The sequence below is a fragment of the Scatophagus argus genome, chromosome 6, assembly GCF_020382885.2.
Source record: "Scatophagus argus isolate fScaArg1 chromosome 6, fScaArg1.pri, whole genome shotgun sequence".
NCBI lineage: Eukaryota > Metazoa > Chordata > Actinopteri > Scatophagidae > Scatophagus > Scatophagus argus.
This window is the reverse complement of record NC_058498.1, coordinates 6,850,535-6,862,653: the sequence shown is the minus strand read 5'-3', so window position 1 is coordinate 6,862,653 and position 12,119 is coordinate 6,850,535. Positions and strand designations below refer to the sequence as shown.

The window sequence follows — 12,119 nt, the reverse complement described above, 5'->3', positions numbered from 1 at the left end:
TTTCCCAACATCTGGCACTGACGGCGCGGGCAGTCAAATGTGTGACCTTTTTTGCATTACCTCGACGGCAGGGTGCCTCTACAGTTTCGACACTGCAAGGGGAACACAACAGCAAGGGTGCATCAAACAAAAACGGAGCAGCTTGTGTTGACAGCGTTGGCCTTGAACGCGCTCTATCATCATCCACCAGGATTTTCTTAAAAATCACCCCAGAGCTCAAATGTGTCTTTCTGATCATGTTTTTGTTTTCTAGGAGATGCTTTCACCAGACATCATGCATGGTAAACTGATTACATATCACTGTATCCCAACATGCTGATATATTACTGTAGTAATTCAACTTAAGAACCTTCCTCGAGGGCACAGCTCCCTCCCGGGGTGTGAGTTGTGACCTCATTCCAAGGTTATACTACTGAACTGTTTGCAGTAAGTCTTTTTAAAAGATGCCTCAGCTCTGGCAATTGTTAGGAGCAGTAATTTACACACTTCCCCAGGTAAAGAATGAATTGTTTACCCTGATAGACCACATCCCAGGCTGTGGATCCTTGATGTTGACAACTTTGGCAGAGTTGGGAATGTGCAGGAGCTCAGTCAGGCCATCAGTCTTCCCCACGAGCTTCCCTAGTGGTCAAACATGAACACAGAGAAAATTATTCATCTTTTCTACAGCTTTGACTGATACAAATAAAACCTTAAGATGTATTGATGCATCCAGTCCTATGATGGATAAAAAAATGGTTTGTTTTTTCAGGAACTCAGTTTAATTCTACCTGATCTGTGTGTTGTACTTCAGCTTCCTCCTCATATGATCATAGAACCTCGATGAAAAATAGTCTACAAAAAGCTTGTCTGTTTTTATAATCCACTGTAGGTATACTGGAAGAGACCTGATGTTGCATTAGCAGTGTTTGTACCATTATCTATCCAAACCACAATACAGAAATAAATTAACTTGACAAACTAAAATGAAAAGGCTACTTCCTGCATGTCAGTTATGTCTTAATCATACATGATCATCAAACACTAAATGCACCCTAAATGTACAACAGAAAGTGGCTTAGTAAGATTCTGGGCCACCATGAGTGGTTAACAGAGCTTCTGTGCTCCACAGACTGTGAGCTGCTATCCCGAAGCAATGAAAGATCATTTTTGGGCTTCTGATGAGAGAGTGAGCTGTGTTACATGTCATTTCAAAATCTGCCATTCATGTTCAGTCGGGTGATGTTTCTCCACTCAAATCCTCATGGTTTTTGTCTGCTTTCTTTGTCACCCATCTAATACATAAAACAACGAGGAACATTCGGAGCCCCCCCTAACAATCCTGTTTATGTACAGTAACTTCTTCTCCTACCCTGCGGATTTTTTATCTCAATGTTAGGAGCTGGTCCGCTGAGGGCCACAGTGACTTCCTTGAGGCTGGGGTCAAAGGGCAAGTGCCAAGTGTTGCTGACCCCACTGAAGTGATCAGTGGACAGCAGGTGGACCTTGGAGGACTGCACCGCCTCCTCCACCCATTTCAGAACCTACAGCAAAGAAAAGAAAATGTGAAAAATGCAGGAATTCCACATCATTTATGCTGTGAGAAATGCACTGAAACTGGATAACATTCTGACAGTAACATTGTTGCATGAAGTTGAGTCATTCATTTTCAAACATGAAGAATAACACACACACACGTTTACCCCTCAGCTTAGCCCCTCATGCAAGGTCATACCCTTAACATGTGCAAAGCTTTCATCAGGAAGTTTCTCACGTTCCCCCGTGTCCTGCCCCCTCTCCATTTCCCCCGCGTCCCCATGGAGAACTTAACAGCTACTGTATGAGACCCGGTCCCAGAAGCTATTTAACTCAGAATGGGCAAAGGAGCAGGAATTGGCTAAAAAAAATCTAGTTTGATTTGACCTGATTTTTCAGCTTTCTCTTTCTGAAAGCCATTGGGATTTTTGTATGTGAATACGTCGCTGTCAGTTGAAATCTGTTTCTTTAGAATAAGCACTGCAAAGACAAGTCCAACTGTGGTCAAGACATTTGATACTCGTTTTTCTCGAAACTAGTTACAAAACCTCCTTGCTAATTTACTCCGTTGCTTCCTTTGAGATCTGTGGGAGCTGTTGCTTGCACAATCCTGCAAACGTTTTTAGAGAAAATTACACTGGATTCTCATGCGGTCTTAACAGAAAATTGTTCAAAATTGAGAATCCCTTCCTCCCCTTGCAAGGATTCTTATCTTACAGAAATAAAACCTCAATGCAATTCAAACTTCAGGGTCTGACTCACTGCCCAGTCAAAGACGGCTGATTTACATTTCTTGGAAAGGTTAAAAAGAGCTATGGTATGCATAAATCAATTAAATATTTCCTGCACATTTGATCTGGAGTCCAGACGTGAACGTGGGCACAGCAAAAGACATGAGAGAAGCTGTAAAACTTTCTTCTGCCGTTTAATTTACAAAACTTAAGGGTATAACCCAGGCCAAGCTGAAATGTTTTGAATAGTGTGAAAAAACCACAACTTTTCGAAACAACTTTTCTTCTCACTCCGAAACTCTACTTGAAAAGAAGCAATGAAACACACCTCCAGATGTCCATTCAGTAATGCACTTACCTCATTGACCTGTTTCTTGTCTAAATGGAAGACCTGCCCTGAGCTGGTGGAGGCGATCTCCTCGTAAACCTTGTAACCGATGTGAGTCCTATCATCGCAGTCCCCTGTCAGCACAAATACCACCTACACACACACACACACACACACACACACACACACACACATTTTTATATAAAAATCTCTATCTCTAAATCTGTATACAATATGCTGGATATTACACTAAAATCTATACCTGTGATTGTTTCTGCTGAATGAGCTGCAGGACTTCGTGGGTCAGCTTGTAGTCTTTCGAACGGGCGTCTGTGAAGACGTAAATATAGGATCCTGGCAAGGAGATCTCCAAGGCAATCTTAATGGCACCAACGCTCATCTCTGGACAGTCCCCACCCCCCTGAGAAATGGAAGGATATCATCAACAAACGGTGTGTATCCACACATGCATGTGTGAGTAAGTGAGCCACTACACAAACAGCAAATATGTTGGTTATAGTGTGCCATCTAAGTTAATATATGGCTACTTCATTGGGTACATTTGTGCTATCTAATGCATTCAAATACAACATCCCTGCGATAGCGTCTGTGTTAATGAAGCTCACAACCAGTGTTTCATGACATTGTCAGAAGTCTGTATATTCAATTACTTTATTATTATATGTTTGATTATATTTAGTGTTGAGGTCATATTAAAAGGTGGTGGTGTACTGGCTTTTTACACAATATAGATAAAAGTATTGGGACACCTGACCATTACATCAACAGGGACATTGGTGACATTAGTGCATGGACTTTGGTGTGGAGTTGGTCCCCCTTTGCAGCTCTTCTGGGAAGGCTTTCAGCAGGATTTTAGTGTGTCTGTGGGGGGTTTTGTCCAAGCAGTTGTGGGTTGGGCACTGGTGGTGTTGTTGTTGGACAGGAGGATGCAGGCTCGTGGTTTCCATTCTGGTCCGTCCCAGGGGTGTTTGATGGGGTTGGCATTGGGGCCCTGTGCGGACAAGTCGAGTTCTTCCACACTGGACTCATCCGGCCATGTCTTTGTGGACTTTGCTTAGTGCTCTGGGACACAGTCATGCTGGAATAGAAAAGGCTCTTCCCCAAACTGTTGCCACAAAGTTGGAAGCAAAGCATTGTCCAAAATGTCAACGGGTATGTTGAAGCATCAGGATTTCCGATTGCCGAGCCCAAAGATTGCAGAGCCCAAACCCCGAAAAACAGCCCCATACCACAACTAAATTGAATAATAGAAAGGTGTGGCCGAATACTTTTGTCTATATAGTCTTTATCTGTTTGCAGACATAAAGGGGGCAGAATATTTTAATACAATATAAAATGCAGTTCAGTACAGCACCAACACTAACCACGACCTCAACATTAAAACTAATAACTGAATCAATGCCTGATACAGGTGACAAAAAAACAGACATTATTTATAGTACATCATACAAGTAGATTGTGTGGCAGTTGTACAGCTGCATTGGCTTGCACTGGATTGTAGAAATGTGTAAGACACTATAATCATTGTGGTGTATATTCAGTGCTTTTATCAAATGTGTAAAATAAATATTACAACTAATGAACACATAAAAATCCTCTGCAAGAGACTCTGCAACAGACTCTGCAATAAATTGCTCACATTTCTCTTTCAGTTTCTATTTTTATATTAAATAGCTTTGGAGTGAATGTTTGTTATTTTAGTAGCACCCGAGAAAGATTTTCCAATCAGCGATACATAAATATTTGAAGATTATGTCTTGGAAAAGACATTAGAGACTGTCAGTATCTAAAGAACTTTGTAGCTTTGAAAGAATGCAGTTAATAATAGACAAATTGATGCAAAAACTTGTCCCAACCAAACTGATGGGTGTAAAAGAACATGTGACAATAAGTTGGAATGTGAATGCTCTCTATGTCCTCTGTCTCTCTGTCTTGTGGGGTCAAAGACAAATGTCCTCTGCAGCACTCCAACAGACATTTCTGTGTGTCTGAGGGGTTCGATACTTAGCTATGATGCAGAGTAACATCTGGAATGAGGTGACCCATGATTTCTGGGGGGGGGTGGACGGAAAGTGAAGAGACAGGAATCCTCTGTCTCTCCTGAACCCCAGCATCTCGTCTTTGACCAAAAATCCACTCCCTCCATTCCTTGACCGCCCCCGACACTAAGCCTGATAACCTTTCTGTGTACTTTTGCCCTTGTAGCTTAAAAATATGTGGTGTTGCCTAATGTCTTCGCCCTTAGACACAATGGCGTTCATGACAGAAGCATTAAAAAAAAAGTCAATTCCAAAGACTTTCTTTTCCTACACTCGGGCCAAAACTTCTTCGGGAGTTGCGCAGGTGAAGAGGAGAGGGGAGAAAAAACAGACTCAGGAATGAAGCAGCAAGCGAGAGGAAACTGGATCTCTTCCATGCTACACACAACACGCTCGCACAGCAGATTAGCAGCAGCGTATGCCAAGGATGCACAGACACTTGCCAAATCTTTATCTTCAAAGGACAGACCTCTGAATTACTACCTGTCTATGTCTACGTCTGTCCATCTCTCTGTCATCCTTAGGCATGAAGAGTACCAGTTTGGCAGTTTTCCATTTTAATCAAATTGTACAAAACAGAGTTTCTGGACAGCCTTCTTTCTCTCTCCAAGTGATTACACAAAAATTTAAACTTGGCAGAACTTTGTAAAGCTTCCTAGCCATTGTATGTTTTTGTTTATGCATTTGTTTGTAATGATGCAGGAAGGAAAATAAACATGAGATGAAGATGGGATTTTTTTGTTCTCAAAATCAAGATCAACATAGAACCAATGCCTTGAAAGGTTAAACCCTAGCTAAGTAAGTATTGGCAAGTCTCTTCTTTCTTCTTTCATCTTTCAAAGTAGAACGACTGATCAGACGCGTTCTTGATCAACCAACAAATGTTCCTCCCCAGACGTCTGGAGTTTTTATCAAGGCCAGATGACCTTATGCTACTGCTGCTATGGCATCCAGAACACTGCCGGTGCTTCCTTGGATTGATGACTGTGATCTCTGAACCCACCTGAACGTAGAGTTCTCTCAGCTCATACTGGAACTTCTTGGGGTCTGTTGTAATTGTTACAGGTCCAATCTCTGCAGAAAAACGACAAAAACAGGCTCTGTGACTAATAGGACCACAGGTTAAAGTTTGTATCACAGAAATAACTGAAAGCATTTTTGTATTCTAAACCCCCTGTTTAGCCAAATATTAGCTTTGGCAGATGTATACGGATGTCCAGATTAAAATGTCACAATATGGGCTGCAGTGAGGGAAAACTTCAGGGAAGGCGGTATATCTAACTAACAGAGGACAAGAAGGAAATGTGAGAAAGAGTGAGCGTACTGAGTAAGAGTAAGATTGTAAGATTGGAATCATAATCTTAAAATGTCTCTGAACACAGATCTGATATAATGATGACAAAAAAATAAAGATCTGTACTGATAAGACACGCGAGCTAGGAAAAAAAACTGTCACTGATGTACCAAAGTTAATATCATCTACATATCATGAACCACAATTTAGATTAGATATAGCAGAAGACAGGGCGCATAAAGGTCCAAATGATGAAGCCCATGCTATCAGGGGTCATCACGTTTGTTGTCTTAAACTCAGATATTCAGCTTCGAGAGGCAACAAAAAGCATCAAATTCTCACATTTGAGAAGCAAGAACCAGATAATTTTGACCAACTATGCTTACAAAATTATTAAAAAGTTGCAGATTTAACTTCTGCCAACAGTCTAGTTGATTAATCAAGTGATTATTGCAGCTCTATAGAGGTTCCTCAGTTCAATTCTGTTACTTTTCAGTTTGTTTCAGTGTGCATTTAGGATCTGGCCCGTACTGAGGCCATCTTTCACTATGCCATGAAAGTAAAGTGCCACATAGTGACAACACGGCCTGTGCTCTGTACCTCTGCCAGTGGTGGCAGTCGCTCCTGCTTCCCAGCTTACTTTGTTCTATCCGTTAATGAGCTGCTAAGACCCTTCTTGAGTCAAACTGTGTGACTTCAGCCACTGCAGCTGTGCTGTGGAATGAGCCTGATGAGGGGCTGCAAAAAGTACACACACACACACACACTGCAGTTCTGCACATGCAAGCAGATTGGAAAACAAGGTTTCCCTTGTTGCAGGGAGGGCAATTTCAAAGGATCCCTGACTTTTGAAAAAAGGATACAGACTGAACTGCTTTACGACAGTCTTCAACTTTGCTGAATGAGAAATTTAGCTGTTTAGTGGAGTGCTTTGCCTCCTTAAGCCTGCTTATCATTGACAACCTCCTGTTCTTCTGAATTGGACATGAATGTACACCACATGCTATGAGGATTCAGTAGGATTTTCTTTTCTTTTCAACCAGCATCAACTTCTTGAAAAACACTTCACAAGCACTTACATTTTCTATACAAAAATACACAAAGAAGCAAAAAGCCTTTTTCCAGTTCACCCATATTTGGCATCCTTGTAAATCCTCAAGGTGGAGTGAAGGAACATTTGCAGTGATCAGAGACACTTTTTAAAACTAACATGGAAATGTGTCTGGCTGCTCTGAACGGAACATGGATCCCGAGCCAAGGTTTTCAGAGATGGAAAAGCTGACATCTTTTTCCTTATGGGAGAAGTTCCCATGGCTGTTGTTAGTAAATCGTTTTGGCTACGGTGCCCCTAACCATAGCCACCATCTTTGCACCAGCACTGTGGAAAACCACAGCTGAACTCTAAACAGAAGGAAACCCTTCAAAGTCTGCTTCTGTAATGCTCTTTGACATATCAGGATGAAGGCGGCATGCTCTTCACTTTTATTTTCTCTTTGAATGTGCATTTACTCACATTTAGAAACCAGAGAATGAGTGCTTTTTCTCAGTGCCAGGTCCAAAGTCTACAAATATTCATGCCTGGGAGATTCCCACTTTCAGAAATCCACCAGAACTGCTGGGGATTAAGTGGAGAGGACATCATGAATTGTGGTAAAAGGGAAGGGAAATTATGACTGCTTCATTTTCAAAAACATGTTCTCTCAGTACGTCTGGAGAGTCAAACCCAGGGTTCAAAAATTTGTACTTCTTTAGGCAAACGTACAAATTCATCTTTGAATAACTTGGTGCACTTTAAGCAGCAAAGCTATTTTTCTCATTTACCACCTGAATGTCATCTGAATGTCTTCTGACTGCAACACAGGAAATAGTTTCAATGCTTTCTCAGTGATGACAAGAAAACACATAAAGGGCATGAACATGGCCAAGTGAGTGAACTCAAAGTGAAAGAATGCTCTGAAATCTGACAAGAAGGAACAACAAAGGAGAGAAAATGACCAAACCATGAGCTGCATTACATCCTGTTTGTTTAATCTGTTGTGTAAGCTGTTGACACAAGTAGACCTGAAATAAACAAACAAAACAAATCACTCCACGTCCACCTTGATGTTCTCACAGCCTTCATCTGTAACGGCCACAGCAAAAGCATGCCTCTGAAAATCACGCGCAACTTTAAACACTCACTGGAACAAAACTGGGCAACTGTCCAATGGCGGACTTAGTTTCACCTCCACTGACATTCAGGCTTAAAGTAATTTGCTGCTAATCATGCATTCACTGTGGAGTGAGTTTCTCGTTCCTTACAGCATCAGCTGCAGGGAATTCCAAGGCCAATGCACTCAAAGGTCACAGCCGTTAATGTCTTCCAACCAGATAAATTCAGTATGTTTGGCTGCAATACATAAGACATGATAGCTTTGCAAGCTGCTAGAGAATTTCATACATACATGACATTTCTGCAGAACTGTGACCGTAATATGATGTGGCACTTTGAGAAAGTTGTGCTCTTAATGTGCTCTGGGTTTGCCGCCAGCGAGAGCATTTGCAGCAGTGGGCAGAGTTTATATAGCGGTGGCAACAATCACATTTACCGTCTACAGCATTTGTTTTCATTTTGTCATTCCTGAAGGCAAAGACCAGGGTGTTCCTAACTCATAATTACTTTGGTTTATAAAAGCTAAATCACAAAGCTCCAGAAAAACAGTGCTGTGACAATGCAGAGAAAGCCCTAAACTAAACCAACACCAGCAGCACAACGCAGTCACAAAGAACTTCTTTTCCTTTTATTTGTTTTATTTATTTATTTATTTTTTGCAGGCACCAAGTCATTCATGGTTCAGTATTTTTGTTGATAAAACCTGCCCAGTTTGTCAGTGTGATTTCATGAGCCGCTGTATGTTACGAGTTACTCGCTGAAACAACACTCAGGTAAAGAGATCCTGTGGCTTTTCCCAGTCCAACAAAATCCAACAGGTTACACAACAGTTTGCTGTTACAGCACTTAGCAGCAGAAGAGGCCGTAAACACACGCTGCTTTCTGTCATTCTGCTGAGTCAGGGTAAAATCTGCCAGAATGAGAGTGCCTGTCATCCTGACTGTCAGCTATGGGGCATAATTCACTTAATCAGCCCCACTGAGAAAACACATGTGAAACAGCACACGGTGCAATTAGTGAGGAAAGTGTTCAGCACTGTGGCACATACTGCACACAAAGGGCCAAATGTGTTTGCAGACATATGTGCGAGGCGTGCAAGTCCGTTTACACTCTGGACATAAAAAAATGAATAAATGATAAGCAAATTAGTTGCTGGGTAATTTCATCAGTATGTCTCTCTGTCTTTTATGTCTCAATGTGCAGTGTTGAATTAACATTCTTTCTCTTTTTCCCAGCTTTTCTTTTCTTCCACTGCTCTTTAACTATTAACTTTATTCCATTTATTATATGTTGTTAACTTTTTTATGACTTTATTTAATTTGTCTTCCCTTTTTGCCTGCCTTTCAGAGAGAAATCTAAATCCCTAATTACATTTGTTCAAATTGGCCTGCTTTTCGCAGACATCGGTGGTGAAACAAGCCTGAAAGATTTTCCCAAACAGGAAATTGCAGCCTTGTAAAAAATTAATTCCTGCTTTTTACCAAGTTCATATGCATCGACTGTTTAAAATTGGAAAGCATAGCAGAGAGGAAGTGGTTAGAGCCTCTCATGGGATAATAATCTCCATTTTCAGTTATTATTTTAAATAAAGTCTCGCTAACCTTCAACCTGAAAAGATCCTATTTTGGCTTGATGTAAAAATCTGGACTTTTACTCTGCCCTTTGAACTGGATTCAAAGCTTATCAGTCACCAGGCTGAGACATCCACGTTCAGTCCTTTTCCAGTTTTGCCCATCTATTTCTTCACCACAATTTTTCTTTCTGTCCCTTATTACAGTGTCTCATTGAGTGTCTCTCAGCTCATTTCTTCTTCCTCATTTCTTCCTTGCTCTTTTAAACTGCATCTTTTATCCTGTTTGACTTCGCCAGCTGCCATCTAATGGCTAACGTTTAGCCTGCAGGCTTGATTTAAAACCACCACAAACTGAAACTGTGAAAGAAACGTCTCCTCACAACAAACACAGAGAGATTGAGCAGGACCACCACACGGCTGAACCCTCTTGTTTCACTTAGCACGACGCAACTGTCTCAAGACGATGGGCCAGAAAACCACAGATCTCTATTAATGGCACTCGTGAGCTCGAATGATCACACACAGCCATTCACACACAAACTGATGCACACCCCACAGGCAGGCATGTAATCCCTCCCAGATGCAGAAACAGACTTCAGATGTGAGTCAGTCATCAATGTGACCTGATAACTGGTGCCGGAGACAGAAAGCAGAAGAGGATGCAACCCGGGGATAAGTCTTAATTAAGCGTATGCAATGCATGTGTGTGTGTGCAAATAATTTATGATTGTCATTTATGAGGATGTGTGGTTCTGTGGCAGAGGCCATTCATGCGACCAAAGAAAGATGGTGACCTTGTAGTTAATGGAAATCTCCTGCCTGTATATGCTTACTTCTGCTTTTCAATCTTCTGTGGGTGTGTTAAAAATAACAGGACAATGAAAGAAACGTTGCTGTAGGTATCAGCGGTCGTAACGAAAGCCTCATTTTCCTTCTCATGTCGTCCCTGGAAATTGGGACATTTTACAACATCCAAATTGCCTGATAAGAGCAACATCTGATGTTAAATGCAAACTCCTGAGTCATGTTCTCAATGAGGTGTGCGCTCCCTGTTTAAGTTATACATCTTCACAAAATCATATTCTGCTGTAAGTGAACAGTTTCAGCCTGAGCACAGATGTAAAACCATCTTTTTAATGTCCCTGACAGCAGTAACTCGGTAAAATGATCTGAGGAAATAACTGCTGTGCTCGGCCAACGATTTTATAAGACGAAAAATATCAGACAGCACGGCCCATTTGTGTGCTGCAGTCGCTCATGTTCTTCATAAACATCATCTACAAGTTCCAAATGCATAAGAGGCAGTAAAGGTAAGGAACTGAACCTGTTACGTTTTCCTTTTTGATGCTTCATTTTTTTATCTGGTCTGGAAGAGAGTGGACGTCACAGTGGACGCAACAAAGATGGTTTTCCTTGAAGATCCACATAAACATTATCACATGTTGGCAGTCAGAGCCTAATTCTCAAAAGTCTAATTCTGTCCACAGCTTTATATGACCGAACGTGACGCGAGGATTTGCAGATTTCTACAAAGAAAACACAAAAGAGAGAGTTGAATGTGATCTGTCTGTGGGGTTGGGTTACCGCCTAGACTTTGTGTCTGAATATCCACCGCAAGAGAAGAATGCGGACAAATATGGAAGGAAGAAGACACCTATTTGGTGTCACTTAATGTGTTATAGATCTCATGAAGTTCAGTGTTTGTCACATACCATATTACAGCTACATGCAACAAGAGAAACCCGAGAGACACATTTTCTGAATGCTGGGACATAAAGTTCATGCATTGTTTGTCCATGTATAGAGTTTGCACTGTGCGAGAATACATGCCACATATTTAAAAGGTTTTGACATGGTTCAAAGCACCACGAAGAGGAATGACTTATACATTTGTGAGACCCTGACCGACCCCGTCATCAAGGCTGACTTTTGACCTTTACAGGTTGTCAACTGTGCTCTTGAACTCTATGATCTGTAAACCGTCTGGACAGGGTAAACAATACATAAATCCACTAGCTGACGGGTCTATACTATTCTGGAATTTCCCTTCACTTTTCTGAACTATATGTAATTTTTTATATTTTTATTATTTTGCCATTTTTTCATAGCTACTGAAGTTTAGTTTCAGCTCACTGTACTGCAGCGTGCAAAAACATTACAACGAGGACTTTCAGTTTTGAGGCAAGTGTGCCACATCACTTTTTGAAAGCAGATGTTTTACATAACAGACATCTCCAATTCAATAAATATTTTCTCTCGACACTCTGCTGACTTTTCTGAACACAGAAGCTTTTTTTAAAGCCTGGAACTCCAGTCTGTGGTGTTTACAGAGTTTTAAAACGTCAGATATTTCTGGTTATCTCTCTTTGACATCTGTGAATACAACTTCATATGGGCAGATAATTTTGATAAGTTTGAGTTCACTTGGAATTTTGATTTTCCCTGCTCAGTTAATGTCAACAAACA

General features: G+C 41.1%; 1 protein-coding gene across 3 annotated transcripts in view; it reads right to left on the bottom strand.

The window, feature by feature from the left end:
• hmcn1 (hemicentin 1) overlaps window positions 1-12,119 on the bottom strand; it is a 79,813-nt gene that overhangs the window by 58,157 nt on the left and 9,537 nt on the right. For all 3 annotated transcript variants that reach the window (XR_006843554.1, XM_046391153.1, XM_046391154.1), the window contains exons 2-6: window positions 5,638-5,708; window positions 2,837-2,995; window positions 2,605-2,727; window positions 1,352-1,523; window positions 515-621 (exon numbers count right to left, since the gene is read on the bottom strand). Coding sequence is in view for 2 of the 3 variants with exons in the window: in XM_046391153.1 (XP_046247109.1) it covers window positions 515-621; window positions 1,352-1,523; window positions 2,605-2,727; window positions 2,837-2,995; window positions 5,638-5,708 (632 nt within the window). In the remaining variant the exon portion in view is untranslated. The remainder of the gene's footprint in view (window positions 1-514; window positions 622-1,351; window positions 1,524-2,604; window positions 2,728-2,836; window positions 2,996-5,637; window positions 5,709-12,119) is intronic.